At 42.9% G+C, this 15,741-nt stretch overlaps 2 protein-coding genes across 3 annotated transcripts; both read left to right on the forward strand.

Moving 5' to 3' along the window:
• The first annotated feature begins 273 nt into the window (after window positions 1–273).
• On the forward strand, window positions 274–7,673 carry afmid (arylformamidase). Its single transcript, XM_047578253.1, has 11 exons — window positions 274–480; window positions 3,018–3,108; window positions 4,098–4,202; window positions 4,278–4,326; window positions 4,416–4,501; window positions 4,581–4,653; window positions 4,798–4,895; window positions 5,171–5,249; window positions 5,712–5,847; window positions 6,101–6,205; window positions 6,899–7,673. Exons 1-11 carry the CDS (start codon window positions 451–453, stop codon window positions 6,926–6,928), a joined length of 882 nt encoding a protein of 293 aa, XP_047434209.1. The 5' UTR covers window positions 274–450; the 3' UTR covers window positions 6,929–7,673.
• A 561-nt stretch (window positions 7,674–8,234) lies between these two features.
• On the forward strand, window positions 8,235–15,694 carry cant1b (calcium activated nucleotidase 1b). 2 transcript variants are annotated; one of them, XM_047577987.1, is made up of 5 exons: window positions 8,235–8,324; window positions 12,983–13,558; window positions 13,639–13,779; window positions 13,911–14,114; window positions 14,256–15,694. In XM_047577987.1, exons 2-5 carry the CDS (start codon window positions 13,042–13,044, stop codon window positions 14,624–14,626), a joined length of 1,233 nt encoding a protein of 410 aa, XP_047433943.1. In that variant the 5' UTR covers window positions 8,235–8,324; window positions 12,983–13,041; the 3' UTR covers window positions 14,627–15,694. The 2 variants fall into 2 exon arrangements, with proteins under 2 accessions (XP_047433943.1, XP_047433942.1); XM_047577986.1 differs by lacking the exon at window positions 8,235–8,324 and adding an exon at window positions 10,530–10,684.
• Window positions 15,695–15,741: the final 47 nt, after the last annotated feature.

Raw genomic sequence — 15,741 nt, forward strand, 5'->3', positions numbered from 1 at the left:
CACAAAGTGACTGACTGACACATGTATTTTACCTAAAGCTGCTGCATTTAAAAAAAAGAAAGAAAGAAAGAAGAAGAATAAAGGAGAAGAAAAGAATAATAATAATAATAAAACCGCTGACTTTAACTTCCGGAAGTGCAGCTGTTCTGTGTCACATGGTCACATGGGGGACCTTCCGCGGAAGCAGGTGTTCCTCTTTCGCTTTGAAGGTTTTTGGAGTTAAAAAATTAAAGCAATGCTCATTTTCAGAGCCCCACCACCTGTTGGGAGTTAAAAGAGGGGCAGGTTCCCCGTTTTAAAATCCACCACGTACAGATCACATAGTTGATCTGTTTACCTTTCAAAGGTCAGGGTGTAAAGTCTGACATTCCGGTCACTGAGTTCCTCAGCAGAGCGCATGGTGACTGGACCTATCTGTCAGCGAAGAGTATAGTCACACCTGGAGATAAAATGAGTCACTGGAGCGAAATGAACAAAGACGTAAGACTTTTTGTATTTTATTTTATTCTTATGGGCAGAATTTTATGAGCGAACTGCGTCTAACCTTAGGTACCAACTGAAAGTGACTGACTGAAATCTCATGGTGGCTATATTTATCAGTGCCTACAAGCTGATCTGTATAAGGACTAGCACATTTTGTATTAATCATTCTGCAAATTCACATATAGATTAAATAATATTAAACTATACTTTATTGCCAGTGAACACTATTAGATTATGCTACAATTTTAATACTTATTCAATTACTCATTTTAATTCAAATGCAATAGAGTTATCAATTTCACAGCATTGACGTCATATGAGCTGATGTATATGCTCGGTAATGTGTTGTCATTTATTCTGCATTTTGTCCTTAACTCTGGTACACTTTGAATGGGAGCTGCTGTAACGAAAAGTAATTAGCTCCTGGGATCGATAAAGTGATTCTGATTCTGATAAAAAATGACTCAACATCATCTGATTTTCACAACACATGTTTGCGGAACTGTTTGACCTTACAAGAAGCGTTGTTGCTCATCAAGCTGGAAAAGGTTACACAACCATTTCTAAAGAGTCTGAAATCCACAAACCCACTGCCTGACAGCATGTGAACAAACAGAAGAGACAACTGCTTCCCTCCCCCGGTGTGGTCGACCAACAAAGATCACTCCAAAAGAAAGACACATAATAGTCTGAAAGGTCACAAGAGAACTTAGGGTAACTTCTAATGTTAATGTCCATGAATCCGCCATCAAGAGAACACGGAACAACCATGGCGTGCATAGCATAGTAGCAAGGACACTGCACTAAAAAAAAAAAAAAAAAAAAAGCCAGAAGACTGTTGGGAGAATGTTTTGTGGACAGATGAAACCAAAGTAGAGTTGTTTGGTTTAAATGAGAGGTGTCATGTTTGGAGATGAAACACCACTGCACTCATCCCCCCTGTGAAACATGGGGGTGATAATGTCCGTGTTTGGACCTGTTATGCTACATCTGGGCCAGGAGGACTTTCCATCATTGATGGATCAATGAATTCTTAATTATTCCGGTTTTCTTCTAAAAGAAAGTACCCACGTTGTGGTTAAAAGAAGAACTAAATGAAGGCTTTGGAAATTACCAAGCCAAAGTCTGGACCGTAAGCCAATAAGATGGAACAGTTCATGTGGGAAACCCCACCAGCATCTCAGAACTACCTCAGAACTGGCTGTTCTGTACTGAGGGCTAGTATTTGGTAGATAAATGACCAGAAGTGACTAGGGGGTCACGTTAGATACTGAAAACAAGGGTTCACTTACTTCTCTTTGTTTACTTTGAGGACTCATGTGTCTGAAAGTCCACTGATGTTTTGAGTCATTTTATGTAGAAATGTGGAAAACTCTGAGGGATACTGAGGTCTTTCAACAACCTAATAGAATCAGTTCACCTTAGAACAGAGCTGAATGTTTCTCATTTCTGGTCCTGGCCCCATCAACCTGCCCAGTGTTCACTGTTTACAGTTATCAGTTTGTACTTAAATGTTATAGACAGTTTGCCCACCTGCTAATGCCTCTTATACTCATGCATTAAGCCAGCCTGCTCACCTATCATGTGTAATCTTTTTTCTCCCTTTTTTCTTGTTTTTCTACCTGGCTGCCCTCAATCCGATGTGTCCCCCCACATGAGCTGCTCACGGCTGCTCTGTGGGTTTCAGGCTCTGACTTCTGAAAAACAGTTTGGATCGTTATTACACTGTTGTCACAGTATATACAATTTGACTGAATCAAACCACTTCATATAGGACATACATTTGTTCTTTGATGTGTTTTAATAAATATTGTGTAGACTCTTCTACAGAGTGTGCACTTCTTTATAATCATACATTTTAACGTCTGCGAAGGGTCTCTGTCTTTCAGGTCAGAATATATTAAAAAATGAAACAAGGGCAACTGGACTTGTAGATTCTTGAATATGCTTCACCATCACCCAAGTGTCTTCTTTAGTGCTAAAGCATTGGTGGGAAGGTGGGGATTGTCTAGTAACTGAAGGAAACTGATGATCCTGTTTTCTTTCTCCATTTTATTCCCTCTCCAGCCTCAAGGTTTGAACACGGGTGAAACATTTTGGGAACAGACGTGAAGGCTGTTTTGTAAATCGATGACAGATTATATGTCAGTCAACTTGGGTTTTCCAGTTTGACAGATGTGGCCTCGTTTAATCGAAACACGTGTCTTCACTAACAAAACACAAACAACCACAATCGACAGCGAGGAGACCCTACCCCCTCAGTTGCCCTTGTTTCAGCTTGTTTTTTGGACGTCGTTTATTCATATATTTATCTGCAATAAGACATATTCATTCGTCTTTTTCTGACAACAACTAAAAGGACGGGCGACACCACGCAGTGGCCGTGTGGCGGCAGGCGGGGGCGCTGTTTACCGTGTTTACAGCGTCGTGTCATCAGCTGATGGTGGTTGGTGTGTCGGCTTTCATGGCCGCGCGGATGACAGGAGTGTCTCTCACTGTGTGTGTGTGTGTGTGCGTCTGCGTGTGTGTGACAGGAGATCGAGAGGCAGTATTCACCCAGCAGGTGGTCCCACAGGATGTCCGCAGACGACGTGATCAAGGCCCATGTGAAGGCTTTAAAGGAAGGTGCGTTGACTTTTGAGGTTAGAAGCAAATTAGCTCCAATCGAAGCAAGAATGTAGGCCGGCAGCTCTTTCAGGAGCACAGGTGTCGTGCTAAATTTTGCACACCCGTGGCAATGTGTGCCGCCGTCGCAGAGATCAGCTGTTTGAAAAACACTGATTTAAAACCAATAATTTTAAATTAACTCGGACATTTTCCTGTCGCAAATTCTACACTGTTGGTGACTGCAGCTCCCGCTGAGTTTTCTGACTTCTAATCTTCTAATCTGCTACTTGATTAAAATCTCTCACAGCACACCAGCTATCACACACGCATTTGCATCCACATCGGGGCACATGTTTTAATTTGGTGTGCAGGTTTGGGTTTATTTTGACTGGAATCACTCGACGCAGATTTTTCAATCATTATGTTTTGTATAAAGGCAGTGGATGTGTGTCAGGATAGATTTCTTCCTTTTATCAGAGTGGCAGCGGGAGAAAGATGACAGGACGCAAGGAGAGAGTGAAGTACAGAGGATGAAAACGGTTCATGGATACAAATACATCTTTGTTTTGTCTACAGTGATGTTTTAATGCCTAACACATTAAGAAACTTACACTACTAGGCTTTTTTAATAGCAGACTTGTCATAGCAGGAAGCAGGCAGGTGTCTGAATTCCAGTTAGGTGAGATCCTGCTGCAGGCTAGCTTCATTCTTAAATAAATAAGTAGGAGCAGACATGAGCAGCCACGGCTCATTGACACATGTGGGGAGTGGCACTGGGAGATGATGAATCACATTTTTCTTGTACGCCACAGGGATGGCCGAGAGTATGTAGATCACTAAGGGGCACGTGTAAAATAGGGGGCGGGTGTTGTTTCTACCACGGTCTGCCACAATCTTCAGGTAGTGGTACACATCAAAGTAACGTCCACATAAAAGTCAGTGTTGCTCACTTCACTGGTTGGTGGTTTTAATGTTGTGGCTGATGGGTTTATATCCTCATCCCTCAGGTACGGAGCGAGCCCGTGGCCTGGCTCAAACTCTTCTCAACGTGCCATATGGGGAGGGAGACGGAGAGAAGCTGGACGTCTACATACCCAGCACCAACTCTCTGGGTACGGTGGCTACCACACACTCTGTCCACATTCAGTTATGCGGAAGATTAACAGGCCTCGATCCTTCTCTTTCAGACGTCCACCTTGTCATTTACCTTCATGGAGGCTACTGGCAGTTTCTCAGGTTCAGCTTTATTCTCTCTTTGTAACATGTTCTGCATTTCAGTTCCCTTTTATTCAGGGTTAACCTTTTGGTCTTTTGTGCACACACAGCAAGGAGGAGTCAGGATTCATGGCTGTTCCACTGGTTGATAAAGGTGTAGTGGTGGTTGCGGTTGGTTATGACATCGCCCCCAAAGGTTAGATCTTTACTAAGATTTTTCTTTCTGTTCCTTTGCGAAGGTGAACTGATAAATAAAAGTCCTCCCTTTCATACAGGTAACATGGACCTGATGGTGTCGCAAGTTCGCAGGAGTGTCGTGTCTGTCATTCAGCAGTATTCTCACATCAGGTGCTTGTCTATCTCCGTGTTGTTATCACACCGTTTGAGGATGAACGTTCATCTTGCTGCATCGTGTAGGAATGAAATTGTCATTCAAACAGAGTGAAATGTCTGAAGTTCCTTATTTGATGGACACTTTCTGCTCCCACTCAGTGGTCTTTACCTGTGTGGCCACTCTGCTGGGGCTCACCTGGCTGCTATGGTGCTCTCCACTGACTGGTCACAGTACAGCGTCACTCCTCAGATCAAAGGTGAGGCCTGTAAGGAGAAATGGATGAGAAGCAGATATGGAAAGATGGTGCTGTATAAAGTTTTATTTTAAAAGAAGTGAATGTTGATATTCCCAAGAGCTGCATTGTTTCATTTCAGTGTGGTGCCTGGTTGTTAGCTTACTGAGCTGCCCCTGTGACTTCTAGATGCCAGTATTTGCCAAGCGAACACAACTTCCTGTGTCATAACCACGAGTTCCAACTGAAGGCAGCATTTAATTTACAAAATACTGAGGTGTTCCCTAACTGTCTTCTAGGTGCTTTCCTTGTCAGTGGCATTTATGACCTGCTGCCCATCCTGTCCACCTACGTCAACGAGCCTCTAAAAATGACAGAGTACGTACCTCACTACAGAACATAAATGTGCACTTTGAGTATCCTTATAATTAATCCAACAAAAAACAACAAGAAAACACCTGTGTTTATAAGATTATTATTCTGAAAGAGACAGTCAGAATGTTTTTTGTGAATATCACAATAGGATGATTCAGTGGCACTGCCGAGCTTCTTAAAGTTAAGTGGGTGTGCTACATGTGGAAGTTGCTACATGGTTAGCATACCCTTACCCAGTGCTTATTGCCAGATGTGCAGCGACCCCTGAAAAGGAGGCTCTCTGGTTCTTCAGGCTACATAGTAAATGTGTTATTTGTCTGTGATGCTTGTATGGTATGAGTGTTCGGAGGGTGGTTGAGCATGTAAATGTCCTTGTGTGTTTGTGTCTCTGTAATTGTTCTCCGTTGGTCGGCTGTGCCAGTCAGTGCTTCACTCTCGTGTCTCCTGGGTGTCTGCTGTTGGCAGGGAGGTGGCGGTGAGAAACAGCCCCAGCAAGCTGGTCCCTCAGCTTAAACTCTCCTCCTCCAGCTGCCAGATCGTCGTGGCGGTCGCTGAGAACGACTCGCCGGAGTTTCGCAAGCAGTCGGAAGAATATTTCAAAGTCAGTACTCATGAAACAAATTGGTTCCGTTCTGTGTAACTGTTCTGTGGTGATAATATTGTTCTTGTGTTAACTGATCAAACTAAAGGGTTAAGTGGATGCTTGTTTACAAAGTCTTAATTGTGTTTAATGAGTTTGTCAGTTTTAACAATGTGCAGTCACGCACTAGCGTGACACATGAACAGATTTTGTGAAACGGTTGTGTTTCCTCCCCACTTTTTGTCACTGCATTTTTTTTCTTGTGGTTTTACAGACTCTGGAGGCTTCAGGGCTGAATGTGACTATGGAGGATGTGGTGAATACAGACCACTTCAGTATCATTGAGCAGCTGGTGGATGGAGAGTATCACCTAACAAAGGTAAACATGCACACGAAACCCAGATAATGCAAAGTGACTATAGATGCCAGTGCTATTTCCCAGGTTGGCCTCTTCTCTTTCTTTCTTTGACTGATAGCATTACGATATTAAGGTATGGCTTGGAACTTAGCAAAAAAGTCACATTTAAAGGGAAAGTTCAGATGCTTTGAAGTGGGATTTTACAAGGCACTCCTCCATAGTCAGTTTGTGGACTTGGGTGGACGGTGGTTGGCATGCCTCCAGCTTGGAGAAGCAAACAGGTGTGGAGGCCAAATAATGGACTGCTGTAGAAAGGGTCTCCGATTTTAATCGGAGTAACATGTTTACATACACTTAAGTTCTCCTGTTATAGTCCGATTAAGGCAATAATTCATTTTTTTTTCACGTGCATGTAAACGCACTGACTGACCATGGATAAGTACCTCATACAACCTCGCTTAAAAGAAACTTAATTACATTAACCACCTTTAGTGGTTTCAGACCTCTGGCTAAAAACGACTTAAAGCTTGGAAACAGATTATGGTGAAAATAGTTTTGCGGTAAATAGTGTGCAACGATGTGCCCAATATACTTGAATATTTTACGTAGTGTGTCAAAGTTTTATGGTCTGTAGTATGTTTTTAAGCTTTAAGGTATTATTATGTTAGACACTTCAGAAACGAGTTGTGTATTCATTTCCTGCTTTGTCTGTAGCTTCTCTTGAAGATGATGGGGAAGAGCTGAGGTGCTTGATCGATCATCTAACATCAACATACCTCCGTATCACCATCAACACTGAAAGAATTGAGACACAGTTTCTTACCACTTGGTTTGATCAACAATAAGGTGGAGTGGATTAACTTCTCTGTAGTTACAGCTCTCTCTCTCTCTCAAAAAAAAAGCTTTGTATGTTCCAACTTATGAAAACATTGTGTGCCTAAAACCTCATTACTTCAAAGATGATGACTGTAGCAAAACTACTGCTTTTATTCAGGTGAAAACAGCGTACTCAAAACCCACTGTGCACAATGTTATTGTTAGGAAACACAGTTGGATCCTGTACTGAACACTGTAGAGTTGATGTTAGTTTTGGCGTGTATCCAGTGTTAAAGGGGCAGTGTCTGCCTGAATATTTTTACCTCTGACAATCTGCACCGAAACATAAATAAATCCAGAGTTGGAGATAAAGTCAAGAATAGTGACATATCATTCAAGTTGATTGTAGCTTTTTGTTGTAGCTTTCACAGCACTGATAATCTCATCCAGGATTCGTCACCAGGAAATGTTGATAAGGAAAAAAAAATATTTGCACTTTTATTTTAAGCTAATATAGTTGAAGAATGCTCATATGAAAGTAGACATATTTTTAACTGACCATTACTCATTCTAGCATCTTACACAATGTTTACATTAGTACTACGTAATATTCTGTTCATCATTACTGTAGATTGTAAAGAGAATAATCACAATAAATATTTATATTTGAGAATGGATGTGTGGACAGCAGTTTATGAATGTGTGTTTGTGTATAGATTGTATTTATTTATAATGACTACATACTAACTAGTGGCATGTTGTCGCTTCCAAATAAGACCATGTTCCTTATTTTTTTAGCCCATGGTTCAGTCTGTGGCCAAAATATACCAGTATTAAAACATTAACTCTTATCTGGTCCCGTATTATTGCTGTGTTTCCGTCTCAAAATCCAGTTTTGATATTTTCAGCGTGTTTGTTGCATTTGTTGCACTGTTTGAAATGTAATCTCCACAGCTTTTTCCACGTTTTATTGGTTCTACAAGTTGTTGATATTATTTATATATTTTTTTGTTTAATACAATAAGTTACAGTACACACTGTAAAAGTAAAGTCAATTAAAATGACACTTTAGTTTGAATCCGTGATGGATTTATAAGTGAAAGTATATTTTCTCTAAAATGTGATTGCTCTATCCCTCATTGAACTTGTCAGAAATAAATCTATACTGGGTGAATGCATATTTGAAATTACATTTAAAGTTTGGAAAGACGATCGACTTGTTCCGCGGGTTAAACAGACTTCCGGGTGGGAGGAGCCAATCGCCGAGAAACTTCCAACCCAGCAGTCCATCAAGTATGGCTGACCTGAGGAGCCTCTACATCAGGTGAGCCGTGAGATTCCTCAAAAATAGCGATGTATTGACCACCCAAAGCAGTTCGGCGTCTTGAAACTAGGGGCTGGATGTGTTATTAGTAGCGGTCATGGCGGTATCCTGGTATGTTTCGAGCTAAAGGTGTCAAAGGCTGATGTTAGCTACGTGGCTAACGTTTCTTTAAATGGACCCTAGTGTGTACAAATGTATGCTAACGTAGCTGCTCGAATATAAGTCAGACGATGTGGTCGTTGCCTATATTGTGGTAAATACACAGTTTGGGTTGGCATTTGTGTCAGGAGGTCAGTCAGAGTTGAAGGAGTGTCGCCGGGGTACTTTATTTGGTCCTATTTGCATTCGTGGCTGTGTTGACACAGGGAGGCAACGGGCAGTGTGAAATTACAGCCAGATATCGCTGCTAAATGTCCCTGGTCTGCGCTTGACCACCCACAATACAACCGAATTAAACAGCACACAGTGCGTTTTAGTATGACACCCACGTTCAAATCGTCCCCATGCGCGTTCAAGCTACGAGGGTTGAAGTTTCACCTCACCATGCCAGTTTGCTCTGGTAAAACCAGTTACTTCGTCCGATGAAACTTGCCAGCGCTACGGAGTTGGAGTCTCAGTGAGGGACAGGAGGACATCGGATGAACTGCTCTCCATTATGGACCGTCCATCCCATCCACTACAGCAAACAGTGGAGGGTCAGAGGAGCTCACTCTCCAACAGACTGCTTTTATACCTTGTTCTACCCAACTGTGTAACAGCTCATCTTTTTGTGTCAATGAAGCTGCTATGATCAATTAATTTCATAAAAGTCTGTTTCAGCCTAAGTCACGTTAACAATGTCCTTGTCAGAGCTACTGACATTGGGTAAACCACAAGGCAACATTGCTGAATTTATTCTTGGCATTGAAGTCAAGAGACTTCCTGTTTCCTACCATTGCCATGGCAGCTGATGTATCTGAATGAAAACGGGGCGTAAAAGCTGCAGTATAGGTGCCAACTCAAGCAGACAGACGTGTTATGGCTTGTAGTCTCATCAGGGTCTCCCAGGTTAGGCTACTAGCCAAAACATGTTCGTCTAATAAAGTTCTTCTGGAGTTTGACCTTTTTTTCACCTGTCTCCAGCGGTGGGATTAATATCGCGACATCGTTTGAAAATGTTTTGGGAAGTTAGGAGCTTGTCAAAGTCTCATAAAACAGTTTTGCAACCAGTGCCCATAAATCTCACCGGGTTGCCCATAAACAGAGGTTCATAGTCCTTCCAGTGAGCACACTTTGCAGCAGGTTACTTCCCGTCTATCTTCCCCAGCCACTATCTTAGAAATGCACAAAAGAATAACTTTTGAAAGTTTTGCAAGACTGAAACCAAGTTTTGAAAGTTTACATAGTCTTTTTTTTTTTTTTTTCATAGTTTACATAGTCTGAAACAAAATCAAATCTCTTCAAATATTATTTTACTTGTATGTTAACCTCACAACAGCTCTCTTTTTTTGTTTGTTTTAACAATGTTTCTCCAACACATTGTCTGACTTTCAAACCTGTCACTGTTCCCTTAGTGCATTTAGTTTCTCAGGTTTGAAATCTTGTGAACTGTGACCAGAAACCTGCTGTGCATTAGGTTTGTGAAACAAACTTTGACCCTCTATTTGAAACTTTGAGGAATGTATACTGTATTTGCGTGCGTATCACACACCCACTTTTCTGGAGATTTGACCGCACAGTCGTGAACTTTCAAGTTTGATAGATGATCTTGGGAGAAAAAAAAAAAGATGGGACCATTTATTTGAGGACGTGACCAAACCAAACCCGCGTCAAAGAGCTACAGTAGCTGCTGTAACGTCGTCCGTGTCTGGACAGCGCGTGTGGGAAGGATGTGACTCTAGGAAACCAAGAACAGCTCATTGCTGCACACTAAAATAGGCTTATTCAGACTCTGAAAACATTTTGGTAGCCCTCAAAACTTCAGTTTTGCAATGTTCCAATGAGGTTTATTCTTTTAAGCGTCTTTTCACTGGTGCTTGACATTACATAACTCAGTGAACATTTAACCCAGTGCAAACGCAGGTGCGGCCAAACTGGTTTCAAAGTCTTCACCTTCAGTAAGCTCACCAGTCAGTAATTACAAGCCAGGCCTTGTTCTCTTTTTTTCCTCAATTCATTATTAAAGCTCAGATTCTTCCTCGGCTTTACAGGAAGGGGAGAAATTTGAGACCGTGTAATAGAGGAGGAGGAGACTTGGTGAGGTCAGTTACTCATGAGGGACCGGAGGGCTGGGGGGGGACGTGCAATTCATTATGGGACTCGTGCGAAGAGGAGCAGCATGATGGTTGCAGCGTGTTCAGGGGAGAAGAGGCGAAGAAAGGGTGAATAGTGGAGTTCTTTCTACAGCGAGGCTGTGTTTGGGTTTATGCTGCTGCGGAGGGATTGGAAATATGGGCCATGCTTTCATTGGTGACAATAAGACCTTTATTTCACGGCCAAGTGTTCGCTCGTTCGTCTGTTTTGCTCCGTGTGTACGCGTGTTGGCCAAGGACCTAGTTTAGAGAGGTGCTGACGAGAGACCAGGAAAAATATGTGATATATGATGATTTATTTCACTTCAGTTATATGTTGAATGGCAAGTCTGCAAATTAGTCTGTGAGCTGGTTTACTTTTATATACTTACTTATTTTTTAAAACATTGTCCTGGACCTACTGTTTTCAGCTGATGTTGCTCTCAGACTAACGTTTTGTTGATGTTGTGGTAACATTTATTTATTTATTTATTTATTTATATAGTTCATTGGGTACTCAGGTGAAAATGAAGGCATGGTAATATAACAGTCCTGCTCTAAATCTTATCTTCACGAAGGTTATTGTATTCAGCATTTGTTCAAAATAACTGAGAGATCTGTTAATAAGCGACACACGTTTCTATTATTTGGACCTTCCAGGGGTGATTAATCAAGTTGAATTACTACCTTTCTGACACTGTGTCTACATTGACTGAACATTAGGGCATTCACGAAGGACTGTTTAGTTGAGGACTGTTTTTTTTTTTTTTTTTTTTTTACAGTGCATCAAATGAACAGGCAGTGAGTGTATTTTGCCAAATGGTGTAGATGTATCTGATGATTCATATATTCTGTTAATGTAGGCTTTTTAATTGCAATATCCTCCACTGCTCAAGATCTTCAGTGTGAAAAAGAAACGTGTTGTTTATTTTACAGGGAGTTTTGGCGGTGAAGCATTGTTACTGTATCACGCTGTTGGTTGCTCTTGGTAGCGAGGAAGGTTGAGAGTCACCTTGGCTGTTGCATTCTGTACACACACCTCTCGTATTTCAGCAGGTAGCATACCTGTCCTGCCAGACCCAATTACCTGATTGTGAAAGCCCAAATAGATCCGGGACTCATAAATTCCTAACTCAAAAGAAAGTTAGCAGCGGCTCAGTAACGGCTTATAGGCTCCATGTAACAAAACCACATCACAGTTACAGGTTCATTAGGAACATTTTGTTTCTGCGAATCATTTCCATATCATCCTACCATGAACTGAACACCACAGCCTCAATTTAGACTCGATGACAATGCATTTGTTACATAATCAGTGCTGAGCATTTTACTGAGTCCACAGAGGAGCAGTGTTTCCCTTCAGGACGTTCTGTAGCAGAGGTACTAAAACATCCAGATCCTGACACATCTCTTTCTGTTATCCGTCACTACAAGATTGTAATGAAGTAGTGCTGCAGTTTACTGCTATTTTACAGGTTCCAAGTGTGTTCATGCTGCTCAACAGTGGGCATTGTTTTTTTTTTTTAGTTCAATCAGTATTGAATTATGTGTTTGAACACAGCTATAGAGGCCTAACCACAGAGCAGGAAATCCTAGTACCTGTATAACTTGCATTTGGTCTATAGTTCAAGAGTGTGTAGCATTCTTACCTAACGCGGACAATTCCTGTGAAACAAACCAATACTTAGATAAACAGAGCAAAGTCCGTCTTGCATGTCCTTTGTCTCAGGGAAGTAGGACGTACCAGCTACCTACTCAGTATTCTGCCTGAACAGCACAACAAAGCTCTGTTGTCAACAAAGCACAATAGGAACAAACAACTGCTTGTCCCCACCCCATGTTCATTCTTTCATGTTCTCTAGATGATTTTTTTCAGTGTTTATTATTCAAATTTTATATAATAATGAAATGTGGGACAGAAGATGAGATGGTCCATTTTTTGAAGTGCCTCAATAGAGATTAAAGATGGTGGTATCTCAGCAGCTCCTTCAGTTTTGGACCAGTCCAGTGGCCTTCGTTTTATCTTAATTTTAGATATGTCCGGATGACTGAGACTCTTCACATGCATAATAGATTTGTTCAGTATTTTGTGTATTCCCTGAGTTTCTCCTTCAGAGCGTCTTATTTATGGTGGCTAACTTAAGGTCTAACTCACCACCCTTGCAGCCCGCTTCCATAATTTCGTAGTGTAATTTCTCATCAGCATCAGCTCTGCTCTGTATCTCGCGGCATCTTTGCTGCTGCTGTTTCTGGATTAGGTGTAAAGGATCATCCAGCAGACTAAGGTGGTCCTGGCTGAACTGCACTTTCTCCTCTTTGTGTTGTGCCACCCACCCACCCACCCGTGCCCCTCACTCACATGACATTCCTCCTTGTGCTCATTCCCAGGTTCTGGTAGCCTTCGCCCTCAGCCCACTCCTGACAGCGAGGATGAAGATGACATTTCCATGAGCTCCTTTGGCATTGCTGTCCGAGGCCTCCCCCTGGTCATGGCGTCCATGACGCAAGCCACCAACTCTGACGCACGCTTCCACCTGAAATGGCGGGCGATCACCGTGGCGACCCTGCTGGCTCTGGTGCTCATTTTATATCTGCACCGGACACTGGGGGACAGAGACACTTCGCCCAAAGGTCACTACCGCAATAGGCATCAAAGGCCCGGCGATGACATGGAGGACATCTTTACGGGCAACAGACTGACTGTGCGAAGCTTCCAAAGGAATAAAAAACCTTACAATGACACTTACCCGTTAAGTCCACCAGAGAAGACGCCACATGGTATCCGCTACCGTATAGGCGTGATAGCAGACCTGGACACGGCGTCACGGAGCACTAAGGCTCAGACGTGGTTTAGCTACATGAAAAGAGGTCACCTCACTGTTTCGGACAGCGGCGACAGGCTGGAGGTGGAATGGGATGACGAGATGGTGACCCTGGAGAGCCATCTAGCCGAGAAAGGGCGAGGTACGTGGGCTGGCGTATTGATAAGTTGTAGCATAGTTGTGTTTGTGCGCTCAAAATAATGTGCGATAACTCTGCTGCAGGTATGGAGCTGTCTGAGCTGGTGGCATTCAACGGCCACCTGTACAGCGTGGATGACCGCACGGGTGTGGTGTACAGGATCGAGGGAAGCCAGGCCATCCCCTGGGTTATTTTACCCGATGGTGACGGCTCCGTCTCCAAAGGTCAGTCTCCATTCGACCTTTTAAAGTCGCACAGGAGGTTTGACGTTACTTGCGAAAATGCAAACAAAAACAGGACGTTTCTAGGAAAAGTTCTGCACCTTTTCTCATTCGTGTCCCTGGTTTCTACGCAGGATTCAAGGCCGAGTGGCTTGCGGTGAAGGACGAGCACCTGTTCGTCGGAGGCCTGGGGAAGGAGTGGACCACGACCTCTGGGGAAGTGCTCAACAATAATCCAGAGTGGGTGAAAGTCGTGGGCTACGGCGGTGACGTAGTGCATGAAAACTGGGTGCCAAAGTACAACGCCCTGCGGAGCGCAGCGGGAATCAAACCACCAGGTGCTGACATGTTGTTTTTCATGTTGATTTAGTCGGTCCGGCCAAACAGTATCCGTTCTTGCATTGTAGAAAAATATATACAAACTATATTTTATGAATGAGTGAGTTTACACCCAGCACCTATGATTCTTCTCTCTACAGGCTACCTTATCCATGAATCAGCAGCTTGGAGTGAGCATCTCCAGCGCTGGTTCTTCCTCCCTCGCCGTGCCAGTCACGAACGCTACGAAGAGACGGCGGACGAGCGCCGTGCCACCAACCTCCTCCTGTCCTCCCCCGCGGACTTCAACCACATCGCCGTGCGGCAGGTGGGGCCACTCCACCCCACCCACGGCTTCTCCTCCTTTAAATTTGTCCCCGGCACGGACGACCAGATCATCCTCGCCCTTAAATCAGAGGAGGACGCGGGCAAGATCGCCACCTACATCACTGCATTCACACTAGACGGTCGGGTCCTGATGCCCGAGACGAAGATAGGAGACGTGAAATATGAAGGGCTGGAGTTTATTTGAAAGCAGCAGAGCTGAAGGCGCAGCAGGTGAAAAGAAGTGGACTATTACATTCCCTTTCAATTTTACTGTGAATCATTTGACCCAAAATAATGATTGAAAGATGAAACGGTTTCTTAAAATCAGAAAAGTAGAATATACATCCAAAATGGCTATCAAACCCTTTTAGTTGGCCACAATAATCCTACCCAGAAACCGTTCTTGATCCTCCGATTATTGGAGCTGCTCTCAAACCAGTTCTCCTGCCAGAGAGCCTGTTCTTCGACTGTCAAAACATGAACAAGTAGTTTGAGTTTAGACACTGGCTCCAAACCGGTTCTCGAACTGCCTTGGTGGAAAAGGGGTCGGCTGTTAGTCGGCCAACACCTGAAGGTTTTTAATGTTTTTAAAATCATAACTACTTCATATCAGCACTGCTAGAACTTTGTCAAGCAGCGGGAAATGTGGGTCTTCTTTCCTGCAGCCACACTCTGCTGGTTAAACACTCAGGGGAACAAGGTTTAAGAGTGTAAAAAAACAAAACATAAATGAATGTCTTTACTTTACTTGAAATAGGCTCACTCATTGCTCTGTGTTTCATTTTCCTGTTTGGACGTACTGAACTCTCTCTTATTATAGTGATGTAATGGGTCCAGTCATCACTCGGTGGATATCTACTACTCTATAAACAATAATCCTGGGGAGGTGCTACACAAATGTTGATTCACATATGTTAATTACTGAATACTCGATCTGGGGCGGTGTTTAGCTCAGTGGGTGGAGCACCCCTCCATGTTTTGAGGCTACAATCCTGGCTGCAGACGGCCCCCGGTTCTAATCCCGCACCGAGCGGCCTCTGTGTGTCATGTCATTCCCCCTCTCTCTGCCTCCCTGTTTCCTGTCTATCTCCACTGTCCTATCAATAAAGGCAAAAAGCCCAAAACAAAAAAACAAAGGAATACTCAATCTGCCAGAGAACACGTGATACACCAGCTGTTTTATTGTAAAGATGAACCGTTAATAATCTTAATTAATATATTCCTGTTGTATCCTCTCAGAATGATTAAAATTCCTTCACTTGTTTAAACGTCAGACTGTGGTGAGATGTCTAATGTACATAACAAATCATAACGTTGCAT

Source organism: Mugil cephalus, chromosome 2, assembly GCF_022458985.1.
Source record: "Mugil cephalus isolate CIBA_MC_2020 chromosome 2, CIBA_Mcephalus_1.1, whole genome shotgun sequence".
Taxonomy (NCBI): Eukaryota; Metazoa; Chordata; class Actinopteri; order Mugiliformes; family Mugilidae; genus Mugil; species Mugil cephalus.

Bases quoted from the DNA above. Each gene is read 5' to 3' on its own strand.
- afmid (XM_047578253.1), top strand. From the start codon at position 451: ATGAGTCACTGGAGCGAAATGAACAAAGAC. The intron at 481-3,017 runs GTAAGACTTTTT...TGTGTGTGACAG, and splicing joins GGAGCGAAATGAACAAAGAC to GAGATCGAGAGGCAGTATTC. The intron at 6,206-6,898 runs GTAAACATGCAC...CTTTGTCTGTAG, and splicing joins GAGAGTATCACCTAACAAAG to CTTCTCTTGAAGATGATGGG.
- cant1b (XM_047577986.1), top strand. From the start codon at position 10,576: ATGAGGGACCGGAGGGCTGGGGGGGGACGTGCAATTCATTATGGGACT. The intron at 10,685-12,982 runs GTGAATAGTGGA...GCTCATTCCCAG, and splicing joins GGAGAAGAGGCGAAGAAAGG to GTTCTGGTAGCCTTCGCCCT. The intron at 13,780-13,910 runs GTCAGTCTCCAT...GTTTCTACGCAG, and splicing joins TGACGGCTCCGTCTCCAAAG to GATTCAAGGCCGAGTGGCTT.